General features: G+C 46.0%; 1 protein-coding gene across 1 annotated transcript in view; it reads right to left on the bottom strand.

The window, feature by feature from the left end:
• Positions 1 to 12,279, bottom strand: part of HIP1 (huntingtin interacting protein 1) — a 297,153-nt gene that overhangs the window by 116,944 nt on the left and 167,930 nt on the right. The window contains exons 14-16 of the mRNA XM_063955990.1: positions 11,631 to 11,814; positions 2,085 to 2,173; positions 299 to 415 (exon numbers count right to left, since the gene is read on the bottom strand). Of these exons, the coding sequence (XP_063812060.1) occupies positions 299 to 415; positions 2,085 to 2,173; positions 11,631 to 11,814 (390 nt within the window). The remainder of the gene's footprint in view (positions 1 to 298; positions 416 to 2,084; positions 2,174 to 11,630; positions 11,815 to 12,279) is intronic.

The following is a 12,279-nucleotide window of genomic DNA, read 5'->3' as shown; positions in this document are numbered from 1 at the left end:
TAAATGTTCCCTCTTCCAAGTTGGACCAGCTGTCATTCCCCAGATCTCTCATCCTCCAGGTGACAGTGCTGAACAGTGCTGTCAGGAAAAAGGTCAACCTGAAGCCATACTTTGTGTATTGAGGGGTTAAAAAACTACGTTATCGTAGGTATGTAATAAATAAATTAATAAATAAATGTCCATTTTTATTCAGTCACAAATAAACAAGACAGACCAAAAAGACTGCAACATCTTTATGTCTATTACAATCGTGACCATTCATACATGTGTGTATGACAGAATATGCTGCACATCTCACCTTCCTCTGCGTGTGCTCATTCACACGCTGATAAGAGTCCTCCAGTTCCTTTTTAGAATGTTCTACGTCCCCCAAAGCTTCTCGCGCCAGGGTCATCTGTTTAGTGACTTCAGCATTCTGGCAGGGAAAACAGATGTCACCTACTGTAAGTTCCATAGACTTTTTACATGCTCATTGGTTATTGGGATTTTCTCAACACTGGCAGGAAGAAATCAGCTAAACTAAAAGGGGATCTTCACACAGATTTGTTAACAGATCATCTTTGAGCTTATTTTTTATTGGACAATGAGCATAAACAAATCCGCCTAGAATATCCATTTCACTAAACTAACGTTTCCCTTTTCCTAAGTTTAGCGTAAATAGCCTCATTTTAATGTACACAAATGCTGTTTTTATGGAAAGCTGCTCTTAAACATCTTCCCTCCTCACGTTTATTCTATATTGTCTGTTTAAAATATATGTTTACTATGTTGGTGTGGCACCTAAAAATACCTCTTTCCTTATATCTCCCACAGGAAACACGATATACAGTCTAGCCAATACATCAATAAATACATAATTACAAAACACACACTTTAGCCACTGGTTCAGCTGTAGATCTACTGTACTTCATAGGAGGCTCTAAATGGGATAAAACAACTAGTTTTCCTTCTCCCGCTTCCCCCCTGCTTCCTGACCTGCAGTCTCCCAGTAGACAACCACTTGCACATCTGCATGAGAGCTTCCCCAGGCTCTCGGGCATTGGACAGAGCTACAAAGGCTACATATAACTGTTGTGCACCTGAGAGAAAGGTAAGACAGAATGTATAGAGCAGTATTCAAATGATAGATCACACACAATCTCCTTTGTAAAGTGATCCCCGTTATCGCGCATATTGCACCCATAGTAATCAGTTTTAGCTGCGGAAAGGGTTAGGCACCCTCGCTACTTTGGGGGTAGCGAGCTGAAATGATGATACCACACCCGTCAGCAGAAACAGAACGGGGGTGGAAAGGGGTGAAAAGAATTGAAAACCGTCCTTAGTATGTATAGTAATGTTATGCCAAGATGCTGTTTGCACACAGGTGTACATTACGTATCCATGTTACTGCCCTATGCTGGATTTGTATAATTTGCATCAGTAATTGAGTGCTGCTCCACACTAGAACCATTGTACATGCTTTTCTTGGTAAACTCTGTGTGATCAAGTGAGAACAAACCACGCTTTGTCAGTATAATCCAGTGATTTACCATGTGTGTCAGTGTAACCCAGTGGCTTACCATGTGTGTCAGTGTAACCCAGTGGCTTACCATGTGTGTCAGTGTAACCCAGTGGCTTACCATGTGTGTCAGTGTAACCCAGTGGCTTACCATGTGTGTCAGTGTAACCCAGTGGTTTACCATGTGTGTCAGTGTAACCCAGTGACTTACCATGTGTGTCAGTGTAACCCAGTGGCTTACCATGTGTGTCAGTGTAACCCAGTGACTTACCATGTGTGTCAGTGTAACCCAGTGGCTTACCATGTGTGTCAGCGTAACCCAGTGACTTACCATGTGTGTCAGTGTAACCCAGTGACTTACCATGTGTGTCAGCGTAACCCAGTGACTTACCATGTGTCAGTGTAACCCAGTGGCTTACCATGTGTGTCAGTGTAACCCAGTGGCTTACCATGTGTGTCAGTGTAACCCAGTGGCTTACCATGTGTGTGCACAAAAATGCAAAGCATGCACCTGGACATTCCAGCTGTATGAATAGACTCTTATAAAGTAGCAGATTACTGCCTGAGGATGATTAGAACCAAGCACCTTTCTTAGAAGATCAGCATGGCTCTGAACAAGCTCCGCATATTTCTCCTTTAGTTTTGTATATCGCTGCTCATTAGCTACAGATTTCCCTGAAGAATAAAAAAAAAAAAAAAAAGAATGGGTTAATCATTCAATTTTCTAATTCAAATTCACAGCAGCTCTCTTCTAGCCCACACAAGATAAAATCATCTTAACTAAGTATTTCTCATACGGGTGGTTTTGCAAAGAGGCAAAAGAAAAGAGCTGTTTGATATGTCTCTCTGGGGCACACTTTTTAAATTGATTGAATGACAAGGTTATGTAACGATGGATTGTATATAAAGCATTAAAACGTAACTTTTATTTAGTTCTACAGACGAAAAAGTTTAATTAATTATATGAAAAAAACCTTGCTGTGTAAAACAGCAAAGTAGGTTAAAACAAGTATTAAATAGCATATAAAGAAGACGATATAGTAATGATATGTCACTCGCCTATTGAAAATAGGTGACAGAAAATTTGTCTGTACACCCTCTGGATTCTAGGCGAGTATTATTGTTAGACATATGTCCACTGCGAAAATGAAAGTTCTTGTTATCTCTATGAGTTTATGATTGAAAATACGCATGTATATTTCATATAAGAGACACAAGAAGGAGAAACCGGCTTTTTAATTACCAGGACTCCTAATAAGTATTTCTCATCAAGCTGACAAGTTAGCACTGGAATGCCTTGTAAATAAAATCATAATTACTCCCTACACCTGCTGCAGGTGCTGACACCAGTGACGTGCGGTGAGGCAGAGCCTTTCCTGACATACTAACGTATACGCTACAGTTTTGACTATATAAAGTATATGAAAATACAAAGATTAAATAAGAAATATCTTCTTTGCAATATTCTAGGGATGGTCAACTGCGTTTCTGCCATCGATGGTTGCCATCGATGGTGAAACTGAGAGTGGCCATTGATGGTCACCAATTATGCTATGGGAGACTATCGATTGTTCCACTCATCGATGGTCATCCCTGTTATTTCAGTGAATGACCCACGGGCCAATCACAGCCCAGGGCGGGGCTTTGCGAGTGTCGTGGGGCAGAGCCATGCTCAGAGTCCCGGCACCTTGCAAAAAAGCCAGGGCCTCCACAGCCATTTACCTCACTGCACATCCCTTGCAGACCCTTCCCCCCTCCTCAAAGTTGCTCATTTGTATTTACTTATTTCAACTAGCTCTCTATCTGATCTGTGACCACATCTCATCTTCGTTTATACACATACCCAAGATAAGTGCAGAGACTCCCAAGTTAGTCCAATTTGTTAGGGATTGCCATATCAAAACTGACAAGAAGGATTAGTATCTATTTATCTATCTATTAGCATTTATTTTAATAATCATGTCATGAAATTTTCATTGTATTCTATGGGGGACCTAAAGGCCCCCATCCACTACTGAGACTTTTCTGAACTGAAAGTCGGATCCGATTTTTCCCCGACCTTCCTGGCAGCTTCCCGGGAGTCCTGCGATTACAATTTGCAACTGAGTGTTTTTTTTTTCATCCGATGAATCGAATCCAATTGTGTACAAATGCATTCCGATGTGCACCTTTTCCTCCGAATGCGATAAATAATCATGGCAGCCATGGCAGCCATGGCAATCTGCGACTCCAATCCGAGGAGCAGAAGAACGCGACTTGGCTCGGAGTCGGAGGAAAATGACATGCAATCCATCAAACAGAAAGCTCAGAATCAGATGAAAATTGGTTATATCGCACTAGTGGATGGGGGGCCTTAAGTGATATAAATGCTTTAGGTAATTCTACCTATTCATCAACCAATGAAATAACATTTGTTGGATACAAGGAGAATTGCTCAAACGGATGCAACCTAGAATATCACTATGGGCCGACACAGAATTGATGCAAGTTGGCCAAAATTGCTTGGTTTTGGCCATATACAGAGCTGTAAGCGTTTTTGCTGGTGGATCACCCCCATCCGTATGCTTAGTTTAATACCTGTCATTGGGGGTCATTCCGAGTTGATCGCTCGCTAGCTAGTTTTAGCAGCCGTGCAAACGCTATGCCGCTGCCCACTGGGGAGTGTATTTTAGCTTAGCAGAAGTGCGAACGCATGTGCAGCCGAGCTCAGCAAAAACAGTTTGTGCAGTTTCAGAGTAGGTCTGAACCTACTCAGCGCTTGCGATCACTTCCGCCTATTCGTGTCCGGATTTGACGTCATACACCCGCCCAGCGAACGCCCAGCCACGCCTGCGTTTTTTCAGACACGCCTGCGTTTTTGCAAACCCTCCCTGAAAATGGTCAGTTGACACCCAGAAACAACAGCTTCCTGTCAATCTTGCGGCCGTCAGTGTGACTGAAAACTTTGATAGAACCTGTGCAAAACAACAAATGCCTTTGTACCCTTACATCGCGCGTGCGCATTGCGGTGCATACGCATGCGCAGAAATGCCAATTTTTTGCCTGAACGCTGCGCTGCAAACAACGGCAGCTAGTGATCAACTCGGAATGACCCCCATTATCATCAATGCACACTTGAACCCTTGGATACACGTGAAAACAGGCTACACTATAGCAGAAGAGTTTTAGTTGTAGGGGGTCAATGACCGAAGAAATATCTGCCCGTCGGTGATGAGCACACTATGGTGCTTGATATCATTTGTATTTCAGGATTCCTGATATCTTTCCATAGAACTCAATTCCATCCAGCAATGTAGTCATTATCCATTTACCCAATTCATGTGGTGTGACTAAAGGAGATGCCTGGATTACGTCAATAAAATGGAAGGCTATCTGTGACACCCCCTCCACCCACCCAAAACACTCAAGACATAAAATCAGAATCAATTAATAATTTTGTTTTTCTCTAACGTCCTAAGTGGATGCTGGGACTCCGTAAGGACCATGGGGAATAGCGGCTCCGCAGGAGACTGGGCACAACTAAGAAAGCTTTAGGACTAACTGGTGTGCACTGGCTCCTCCCACTATGACCCTCCTCCAGACCTCAGTTAGAATCTTGTGCCCGGCTGAGCTGGATGCACACTAGGGGCTCTCCTGAGCTCCTAGAGAGAAAGTATATTTTAGGTTTTTTATTTTACAGTGAGATCTGCTGGCAACAGACTCACTGCAGCGAGGGACTAAGGGGAGAAGAAGCGAACCTACCTAACTGGTGGTAGCTTGGGCTTCTTAGGCTACTGGACACCATTAGCTCCAGAGGGATCGACCGCATGGAACTGGCCATTGATGTTCGGTCCCGGAGCCGCGCCGCCGGCCCCCTTACAGAGCCAGAAGCAAGAAGCGATCCGGAAAATCGGCGGCAGAAGACTCCTGTCTTCAACAAGGTAGCGCACAGCACTGCAGCTGTGCGCCATTGCTCCTCTTGCACACCTCACACTGCGGTCACTGATGGGTGCAGGGCGCTGGGGGGGGGGGCGCCCTGAGCAGCAATATAAACACCTTGCCTGGCAAAATCATCACAATATATAGCCCCAGAGGCTATATATGTGATAAATACCCCTGCCAGAATCCATAAAAAAGCGGGAGAAAAGTCAGCCGAAAAAGGGGTGGAGCTATCTCCCTCAGCACACTGGCGCCATTTCTCCCTCACAGCTCCGCTGGAAGGAAGCTCCCTGGCTCTCCCCTGCAGTCTACACTACAGAAGGGTAAAAAAGAGAGGGGGGGCACTAAATTTAGGCGCAATATACATATATAGCAGCTATAAGGGGATATAATTTAGTTAATCCCTGTATTATATAGCGCTCTGGTGTGTGCTGGCATACTCTCTCTCTGTCTCCCCAAAGGGCTTTGTGGGGTCCTGTCTCCTGTCAGAGCATTCCCTGTGTGTGTGCGGTGTGTCGGTACGGCTGTGTCGACATGTTTGATGAGGAGGCTTATGTGGAGGCGGAGCAGATGCCTATAAATGTGTTGTCACCCCCTGCGGGGCAGACACCTGAGTGGATGGACTTGTGGAAGGAATTACGTGAAAGTGTCGACTCCTTACATAAAAAATTTGATGACATGCCAAATGCGGGACAGCCGGCTTCTCAGCTCGTGCCTGCCCAGACGTCTCAAAGGCCATCAGGGGCTCTAAAACGCCCGCTACCTCAGATGGCAGACACAGATGTCGACACAGATACTGATACCAGTGTCGACGACGAAGAGACTAATGTAATGTCCAATAGGGCTACTCGTTACATGATTGAGGCAATGAAAAATGTTTTACACATTTCTGATGTGACCCCAGGTACCACAAAAAAGGGTATTATGTTTGGAGAGAAAAAACTCCCAGTAGTTTTTCCCCCTTCTGAAGAATTAAATGAAGTGTGTGAAGTAGCGTGGGCTTGCCCAGATAAAAAATTGGTAATGTCTAAAAAGTTACTAATGGCGTACCCTTTCCCGCCAGAGGATAGGTCACGTTGGGAAACACCCCCTAAGGTGGATAAAGCGCTTACACGCTTATCACTACCGTCTCCGGATACGGCCGCCCTAAAGGAACCTGCTGATAGAAAGCAGGAGGCTCTCCTGAAGGCTATATATACACACACTGGTATTATACTGAGACCAGCTATTGCTTCAGCATGAATGTGCAGTGCTGCAGCTGCGTGGTCAGATTCCCTGTCAGAAAACATTGACACCCTAGACAGGGACACTATATTGCTAAACATAGAGCATATTAAAGACGCTGTCTTATACATGAGAGATGCACAGAGGGATATTTGCCGGCTGGCATCAAAAATAAGTGCACTGTCCATTTCTGCCAGGAGAGGGTTATGGACTCGGCAGTGGACAGGTGATGCAGATTCTAAAAGGCACATGGAAGTTTTGCCTTATAAGGGTGGAGTTGTTCGGGGATGGTCTTTCAGACCTAGTGTCCACAGCAACGGCTGGGAAGTCAGCATTTTTACCACATGTCCCCTCACAACCAAAGAAAGCACTGTATTATCAGGTACAGTCCTTTCGTCCCCAAAAGAGCAGGCGGGGTAGAGGCGCGTCCTTTCTGCCCAGAGGCAGAGGAAAAAAAGCTGCAGCATACAGCCAGTTCCCAGGAACAAAAGTCCTCCCCCGCTTCTTCTTCTAAGTCCGCCGCATGACGCTGGGGCTCAACAGGCGGAGCCAGGTACGGTGGGGGCCCGTCTCAAAAACTTCAGCAATCAGTGGGCTCGCTCACAAGTAGATCCCTGGATCCTTCAAGTGGTATCTCAGGGGTACAGGCTGGAATTCGAGACATTTCCCCCCCGCCGTTTCCTCAAATCTGCCTTGCCAACAACTCCCTCAGGCAGGGAGGCTGTGATAGAGGCAAATCACAAGCTGTATTCCCAGCAGGTGATAGTCAAGGTGCCCCTACTTCAACAAGGACGGGGTTACTATTCCACAATGTTTGTGGTACCAAAACCGGACGGTTCGGTGAGACCCATTTTAAATTTGAAATCCTTGAACACATATATAAAAAAATTCAAGTTCAAGATGGAATCGCTCAGGGCGGTTATTGCAAGCCTGGAAGAGGGGGATTACATGGTATCACTGGACATCATGGATGCTTACCTGCATGTCCCCATTTACCATCCTCACCAGGAGTACCTCAGATTTGTGGTACAGGATTGTCATTACCAATTCCAGACGTTGCCGTTCGGCCTGTCCACGGCACCGAGGGTATTTACCAAGGTAATGGCCGAAATGATGATACTCCTTCGAAAAAAGGGAGTTTTAATTATCCCATACTTGGACGATCTCCTGATAAAGGCGAGGTCCAGGGAGCAGTTGTTGGTCGGCGTAGCACTATCTCAGGCTACACCAGCACGGTTGGATTCTAAATATTCCAAAGTCACAGCTGGTTCCTGCGACACGTCTACTGTTCCTGGGGATGATTCTGGACACAGTCCAGAAAAAAGTGTTTCTCCCAGAGGAAAAAGCCAAGGAGCTGTCATCTCTAGTCAGAGGCCTCCTGAAACCAAAACAGGTGTCGGTGCATCACTGCACGCGAGTCCTGGGAAAGCTGGTAGCTTCCTACGAAGCAATTCCATTCGGCAGGTTCCATGCCAGAACCTTTCAGTGGGACCTGTTGGACCAATGGTCCGGATCGCATCTTCAAATGCATCGGTTGATAACCTTGTCTCCAAGGACCAGGGTGTCTCTGCTGTTGTGGCTGCAGAGTGCTCATCTCAAAGAGGGCCGCAGATTCGGCATACAGGACTGGGTCCTGGTGACCACGGATGCCAGCCTTCGAGGCTGGGGGGCAGTCACACAGGGAAGAAACTTCCAAGGACTTTGGTCAAGTCAGGAGACTTCCCTACACATAAATGTTCTGGAACTGAGGGCCATTTACAATGCCCTAAGTCAGGCAAAACCCCTGCTTCAAAACCAGCCGGTTCTGATCCAGTCAGACAACATCACGGCAGTCGCCCATGTAAACCGACAGGGCGGCACAAGAAGCAGGACGGCGATGGCAGAAGCCACAAGGATTCTCCGATGGGCGGAAAGTCACGTGTTAGCACTGTCAGCAGTGTTCATTCCGGGAGTGGACAACTGGGAAGCAGACTTCCTCAGCAGGCACGACCTCCCCCCGTGAGAGTGGGGACTTCATCCAGAAGTCTTCCAACTGATTGTAAACCGTTGGGAAAGGCCACAGGTGGACATGATGGCGTCCCGCCTAAACAAAAAGCTAGAAAAATATTGCGCCAGGTCAAGGGACCCTCAGGCGATAGCTGTGGACGCTCTAGTGACACCGTGGGTGTACCGGTCGGTTTATGTGTTCCCCGCTCTTGTTCTCATACCCAAGGTACTGAGGATAATAAGGAAAAGAGGAGTAAGAACTATACTCATTGTTCCGGATTGGCCAAGAAGAGCTTGGTACCCGGAACTTCAAGAATTGATCTCAGAGGACCCATGGCCTCTGCCGCTCAGACAGGACCTGCTGCTGCAGGGGCCCTGTCTGTTTCAAGACTTACCGCGGCTGCGTTTGACGGCATGGCGGTTGAACACCAGATCCTAAAAGAAAAGGGTATTCCGGAGGAAGTCATTCCTACGCTCATTAAAGCTAGAAAAGATGTAACCGTACAACATTATCACCGCATATGGCGAAAATATGTTGCGTGGTGTGAGGCCAGGAAGGCCCCAACGGAGGAATTTCAGCTGGGTCGATTTCTGCACTTCCTACAGTCAGGGGTGACTATGGGCCTAAAACTGGGTTCCATTAAGGTCCAGATTTCGGCTCTGTCGATTTTCTTCCAAAAAGAACTGGCTTCACTGCCTGAAGTTCAGACATTTGTTAAGGGAGTGCTGCATATTCAGCCTCCTTTTGTGCCTCCAGTGGCACCGTGGGACCTCAACGTGGTGTTGGGTTTCCTGAAGTCACATTGGTTTGAGCCACTTAAAACCGTGGAGTTAAAATATCTCACGTGGAAAGTGGTCATGCTTTTGGCCTTGGCTTCGGCTAAGCGAGTGTCAGAATTGGCGGCTTTGTCATGTAAAAGCCCCTATTTGATTTTCCATATGGATAGGGCAGAATTGAGGACTCGTCCCCAGTTTCTCCCTAAGGTGGTATCAGCTTTTCACTTGAACCAACCTATTGTTGTGCCTGCGGCTACTAGGGACTTGGAGGACTCCAAGTTACTGGACGTAGTCAGGGCCTTGAAAATTTATGTTTCCAGGACGGCTGGAGTCAGGAAGACTGACTCGCTATTTATCCTGTATGCACCCAACAAACTGGGTGCTCCTGCTTCGAAGCAGACTATTGCTCGCTGGATTTGTAGCACAATTCAGCTTGCGCATTCTGCGGCTGGATTGCCGCAGCCTAAATCTGTAAAAGCCCATTCCACGAGGAAGGTGGGCTCTTCTTGGGCGGCTGCCCGAGGGGTCTCGGCTTTACAACTTTGCCGAGCTGCTACTTGGTCAGGGGCAAACACGTTTGCAAAATTCTACAAATTTGATACCCTGGCTGAGGAGGACCTTGAGTTCTCTCATTCGGTGCTGCAGAGTCATCCGCACTCTCCCGCCCGTTTGGGAGCTTTGGTATAATCCCCATGGTCCTTACGGAGTCCCAGCATCCACTTAGGACGTTAGAGAAAATAAGATTTTACTCACCAGTAAATCTATTTCTCGTAGTCCGTAGTGGATGCTGGGCGCCCGTCCCAAGTGCGGACTGTCTGCAATGCTTGTATATAGTTATTGTTAACTAAAGGGTTATTGTTGAGCCATCTGTTGAGAGGCTCTGTTATGTTCATACTGTTAACTGGGTATAATATCACGAGTTATACGGTGTGATTGGTGTGGCTGGTATGAGTCTTACCCGGGATTCAAAATCCTTCCTTATTGTGTCAGCTCTTCCGGGCACAGTATCCTAACTGAGGTCTGGAGGAGGGTCATAGTGGGAGGAGCCAGTGCACACCAGTTAGTCCTAAAGCTTTCTTAGTTGTGCCCAGTCTCCTGCGGAGCCGCTATTCCCCATGGTCCTTACGGAGTCCCAGCATCCACTACGGACTACGAGAAATAGATTTACCGGTGAGTAAAATCTTATTTTAGTCCAAGTTATTCAGTCTGTTCCAATGTGGACCGCCCAGTTCATCCACCCTGTGCAGTTTTTATATGCGCCCCTCCATGTGATTCAATGGGACAGAGGGGATAAAGCTCAAAATTAACCAAGAGGCAAAACACATAGGTGCAAGCATGTATGTGGCCCTACTACCTTATCATGTCTCTGGGTCACTCCAATAGCCATCCTATTGCTCCCAGGCCTACATCCTTTTGTAAGGGATGTGCCCACCTATGGGGAGTAGTCAGATCTGTAGCGTGAACAGTGTAGTCTACATTCTTAATAAGTGGACAAATGTATATACAGTATTCTATTCTAAACTAAGCTTGTTCCATAAAACAGAGAAATATGCTTAAAGGATGTGTTCCACATTCTACCACTGTGAATATGCAGGTAAATCATAAGAAACTGTGGCTAATACAGAGTAGAACGCAGGCCAGTTTTGCAGACGTATCTTGTGTGGTTTTGAGTTTCGGATGGTCTGGAGCTGAGCTGAGGTCTTCACTTGCAGCTGAATTTGTGTACCTGGGTGATAGCGGGGCTTTAACGAGGGTGTGTTGAAAGCGTATTGGTAGAATTACAGGCATATTTGTAGGCAGAGATAATAGGATTTTTGGGTCCTTACCTGTTAAATCCTTTTGTTTTTCATCCATGGGGAGACAGAAACAATGGGTATAGGGAGAGCCAGGGAGCCTGGGCACCAAACAGTTAAAGCTTAACCTAAGACAGCACAGGCTCCTCCTCCCCTAAACCCCGCCTCTGCCTGCAGCAGACAGTTTTTTTCTTTGGTATCCCAGGAGCTGGTGCTGTTGTAATTATAGCCAACTTGCGTTGAACTCTGCATAAGTCTTACTATGTGTTATTTGCTAACAACTGGCAAAAAAGAAAAAATGCCATGCCAGCCAATCAGACATTTACTTTGATTGTCTTACTTGTACTTGACTGAGTAAACGTTATTCCTGATTAGTTGCTAGGGGTTGCATATATACAAGTAAATAAGCAGCACACAAAGTACTGGATCCTTACGCTCTATCTCTGTCAGACTCTTCTGTGCTTTCTCTGTATCCTGTCTCCTCCTTTTCAGCTCTTCCAACTCTGTGCGCAGAAACTCATTTTCATCCACTGCCTGCTCCCTCAGGTGCTTCTGTTCTGCTAACTCCGCCTCTAGCTCTTGGATCCGCCCTTTCAGATTAATAACCAACCGGTGACTCTGAAACAGATAAACCTCTGCTAAATATGACCTTCGTCTCCTTCAATAACTTTTTACAATGCTAGTAATTTCTACGACAAAACATTTCCAAAGGTAAAGCAGATATTGTGATTGATGTCATTCAGCCGGTTTCTGCATGTCTGCAGCTCCACATGGGTGTAAGATGGTGTTTACTGGGAAACTGACCATCACTGTACTGGGATCTGGCATGAATACTCAAGGTGATCGCCACATTTGATAAACTCTGTGCAAGTAAGCAATCAAAGAAAGATGGATGGGTCTGTGGCATATTTAAAAAAGGAGAATGCCTGTAGGTGTTTAGGTTACAGAGCAAAGACATAAGCAAATGGGGATAATATAATAATGTGATCAGAATGGGCAATGGGCACAACAGGGAAGCATAGAAAGAAGTTTCACCATACAAAATGATGATCAGTTACTGGACCAATTGATTGCATATCACAG

Source organism: Pseudophryne corroboree, chromosome 2 (assembly GCF_028390025.1).
Source record: "Pseudophryne corroboree isolate aPseCor3 chromosome 2, aPseCor3.hap2, whole genome shotgun sequence".
In the NCBI taxonomy this organism is placed as follows: Eukaryota; Metazoa; Chordata; class Amphibia; order Anura; family Myobatrachidae; genus Pseudophryne; species Pseudophryne corroboree.
Note: the sequence above shows the minus strand (reverse complement) of the source record. Positions and strands in the feature narration are given on the sequence as shown.